A 3,691-nucleotide genomic window follows, 5' to 3' on the forward strand; every position below is an offset into this window, starting at 1 on the left:
AGGGGTGGTCGTGGGTCGTGTGGGCTTCCCCGGAGTACGCGGCACCTCCACCCCCCCTAGCAGCCTCAAGGACTGGGCACGGCATGTCCCTGCCCTGCTAGCAGCGCCTCACGCCCGGCTGCCGTGGAGTCGCCAAGCATTTGCCCTCCCAGCGCTGAAAGCGCAAAGGAGGGACAGGGATGCTCGCGTTGTAAGGGGGCAGCGCGGCCCCCCGGGAAGCCCCGGGGCGGGGAAGGGGAAGCATCGCTGCTCCCTGCGGTGCTGAAGCTCTCTTTACTCTCTCAGGTGGGTCTTTCGTCTCGGTGGGACAGGGCTGTTCGGGAGCAGCGATCCGAGGGCGAGGGATGACTGCCAATCTACGGCTGGGGACGCCGAGAGGCCTCCTGACCGTCGTGCTCCGTGCCACTCGGAGCGGTCCCCACCAAGCTCCGGTGGGCAGCGAGCTGGGCGGGAGCCAGCCATGTGCCCCGGCCGCACGGCATGTCAGCAGCAGCTCTGAGCGGCATGAACACGGTCACAGCCCAGGAGACCGAGGAAAGGGATTATTCCCCGCGCTCGACGCTCGTGAGACCGTATCTAAGAACCGCGGGCGGTTTTGGGACAGCCGCTGCAGCAAACAGCCGTGAGAGGTGAAGGGCCGACGAGGCAGAGGAAGTTGGAGCAGCTGCCCGGGGCGGGAAGGTCTAAAGGAGCAGGACTGGCTCAACCTGGGGCAGAGGCAGTGTCGGAGGTATCCCGCAGCACTGCGGGCATGGGCATACAGAAGCCTGGCTCTTGGCAGAGGTGCATGGTGCGAGGCTGAGGAACGACGAGCATGAATGGCAACAGGAGTCCGGATGCCGAGGTCCCTGGTCCCGCTCTCCGGCTGGACGTGAACGGGGAGCCGCATCGCCGTTGCATGGTCCTTCTATGGACCACTCTCTCAGTTTACTCCTCCCGGGACGGGTGGCAGCTGTTCCCCGACCACGCGTGGGAGCATTCCTGGCTTCGCGCAGAAGTCTCCACCTTCCCTTCTCGTTTTTTCTCGTGGTCCGTCTGCAAGCGGGACTTTCTAAGTTGCTCTTGCAAAGCTCTTTGTTCCCTCCCATGACTCACGCGTTTCCCTGCCGTTATCACGGCGATGTCAGTGCCTTTGAAGTCGAGTCATTTATTACTTTCCCGGAGCTGGCCCTGTCTTACTCTGCTGATAGAGCCGGGTATGCTTCCACTCGGAGTTTGATCTCTGCCCGCGCTGGTGGCACACTGGAAAGTCACTTTCGATAAACCTCGACAGAGTCTGCCGGACAAACTATTGCAGCGCTAATGACAGAGATAATCCTCTCCTAATCTGCCGAGTAATCCATTTCACCCCAGTGAGAATTTTTAAGGCTTTAATCAGTGAGAGTCAGTTAGGGAATTATTAACAGAGACTCCGCTGAGCAAGCTTGTCCGGAGAGGGCAGTGGGAGAAGGAAAAGGAAAAACGCAACAGGGCCCAATGAGGTCAAAATCGATGCATGGCCGGGCGCAAGAGCTGACGTGATGTATTTTGATGTTACGATAGAATTGCCTTCAGTTCGAACGCCGCGAAAAACCCCGCGCCATCGATCCCCCCTATGCCCGCTCCGACTGGCGGTCCCGGGGGAGCGGGGAAGGCGCCGTGGGTGAGATGCGCGGGGGTGGCGCCTCCCGGTGCCGCGAGGGAGCGAGGCTTTGCCCGTCACGGCCAAGGCGCGCCTTTCGGCAGGCGGATCCCGAGCAGAGGTGCCGAGGCGGACCGCGGCTGCTCTCGCCCGACGTGCGGGGAGCGGCGGTGGCGGCGGGGCCGGGCGGGGTCTCTGCGGGGCCCCGCCGCTCCCCCGCTCGGTGCCGGTGCCGGCGCCGCCCCCCGGCCCTCGGGGGCTCCGCGGGGTCCCCCCGGCGGGGGGCGCGGCCCCCCCGGCGCGCGCTGATTGGCTGGCGGCGGCGGCCGGCGGCACGCGCCCGGCCATGTCGTTATAAGACCCCTCGCGTGCCGGCCCGCGGCGCCAGCGGCTCCGGCCTCCTCCCGCCGCAGCGGCCGAGCGGGCCGGCCTCCCGCCACCCAGGGGCGGGCAGGGCGGGGGCCCCGCCACCGCCGGGGCGGCTCGGCCCAGCGGGCCGGCGACAGCGGCTGCGGGCGCGTCCCCCGCGGGGCTGCCCCCCTGCCCCGTCCCGCCCCGTCCTGTCCCGTCCCCGTCCGCGCCCGGGGCCGGACGAAGCATGGAGGCTGTGCTGCTGGAGCACTTCCCCGGGGGGCTGGACTCCTTCTCCTCGCCCCCCTACTTCGACGAGGAGGACTTCTTCTCCGAGCCGCCCCCGCGGGATGCGCTGGCCGCCGACGGGCTGCTGGAGCCGGACGTGGACTTCCTCAGCCGGCAGCTGCAGGAGTACTACCGCGACGGCGGCGACCCCGAGGGCGGCTACCGCTGCCCGGCGCCGGCCGCCGCCTTCCCGCCGTCGCCCGCCTCGCCCGGCTTCGCCTACGAGTGCTGCGGGGCGGCGGGCGCGGCGCTGCTGTCCCCCGGGGGGCGGCTCCAGGCGCTGGGCTCGGCCAAGCGGCGGCGGCGGGTGCGCTCCGAGGCGGAGCTGCAGCAGCTCCGCCAGGCCGCCAACGTGCGGGAGCGGCGGCGGATGCAGTCCATCAACGACGCCTTCGAGGGGCTGCGCTCGCACATCCCCACCCTGCCCTACGAGAAGCGCCTCTCCAAGGTGGACACGCTGCGCCTGGCCATCGGCTACATCAACTTCCTAAGCGAGCTGGTGCAGTCCGACCTGCCTCTGCGCAGCGCCAGCAGCGAGAGCTCTAGCCAGCCCAAGAAAATCATCATCTGCCACCGCGGCACAAGTAAGTGGCGGGCCGGCACGGCCCGGTACGGCCCAGCGCAGCCTGACTCCGCGCTCCGCAGGAATGCCGGTCCCAGCAATAACCCCTTGCCTTCCTTTCTCCCCCCTGTCCCCCAGGATCTCCCTCCCCGAGCGACCCCGACTACGGACTCCCCCCTCTGGCCGGTCACTCGCTGTCGTGGACTGATGAAAAGCAGCTCAAGGAACAAAACATCATCCGGACAGCCAAAGTGTGGACCCCCGAGGACCCGCGGAAGGTGAACAACAAACCCTCCGTCAACGACATCGAGAACGAGCCCCCCTTTGACTTCGTGGCGTGAGGCGTCGCGCGGGTGGTCCCCACCCCCGCCCTCTCTGTACATGCTGTATGTAGAGACCTATATTGTAAATGGAATTTAAGATTCAGACTCTAAGGGCAATCAACTTTATTTATCTATTTATTATGGAGTAGTGATAATGAGGTAGAATCGTCTGTTTTCATTATATAATTTATATAATTTATCCTGATTTTTTTAAGATATGCAATAGGTTTATTCCACCAGCACCTTTTTTTTTTCTTGAGGGGGGAGGGAAATATGCCAGAACCTGTGAAAATAATTTATTGCCGCACGTGGACTCTTCCTGTGTTTGTTAATAATAAACCGAATTATTCCTTGTGGAGCAGTGTATTTGTGGGAAGCGGCTGCCGAGAGCCCCACCACATCCCGAGGATGAACTCCCGGCTTGGTCCCCAGGCGGGTTGAGCCCCAGGACCCAGTGGCACCCTCGGCCCAGATGCTGGCTCCACTCTGCCCCATCGCCGGCTCAGGCTGCTCTTATAGCGTCGGGGGGACGGGGACGGGAGGGGG

The 3,691-nt window shown here is 64.9% G+C and overlaps 1 protein-coding gene across 1 annotated transcript; it reads left to right on the forward strand.

Moving 5' to 3' along the window:
* The first annotated feature begins 2,043 nt into the window (after positions 1 to 2,043).
* PTF1A (pancreas associated transcription factor 1a) lies at positions 2,044 to 3,479 on the forward strand. Its single transcript, XM_051802511.1, has 2 exons — positions 2,044 to 2,844; positions 2,961 to 3,479. Exons 1-2 carry the CDS (start codon positions 2,220 to 2,222, stop codon positions 3,161 to 3,163), a joined length of 828 nt encoding a protein of 275 aa, XP_051658471.1. The 5' UTR covers positions 2,044 to 2,219; the 3' UTR covers positions 3,164 to 3,479.
* Positions 3,480 to 3,691: the final 212 nt, after the last annotated feature.

The sequence above is a fragment of the Manacus candei genome, unplaced genomic scaffold (genome assembly GCF_025592945.1).
Source record: "Manacus candei isolate 608988 ecotype Guabito, Panama unplaced genomic scaffold, ASM2559294v1 h1tg000056l, whole genome shotgun sequence".
Lineage (NCBI taxonomy): Eukaryota > Metazoa > Chordata > Aves > Passeriformes > Pipridae > Manacus > Manacus candei.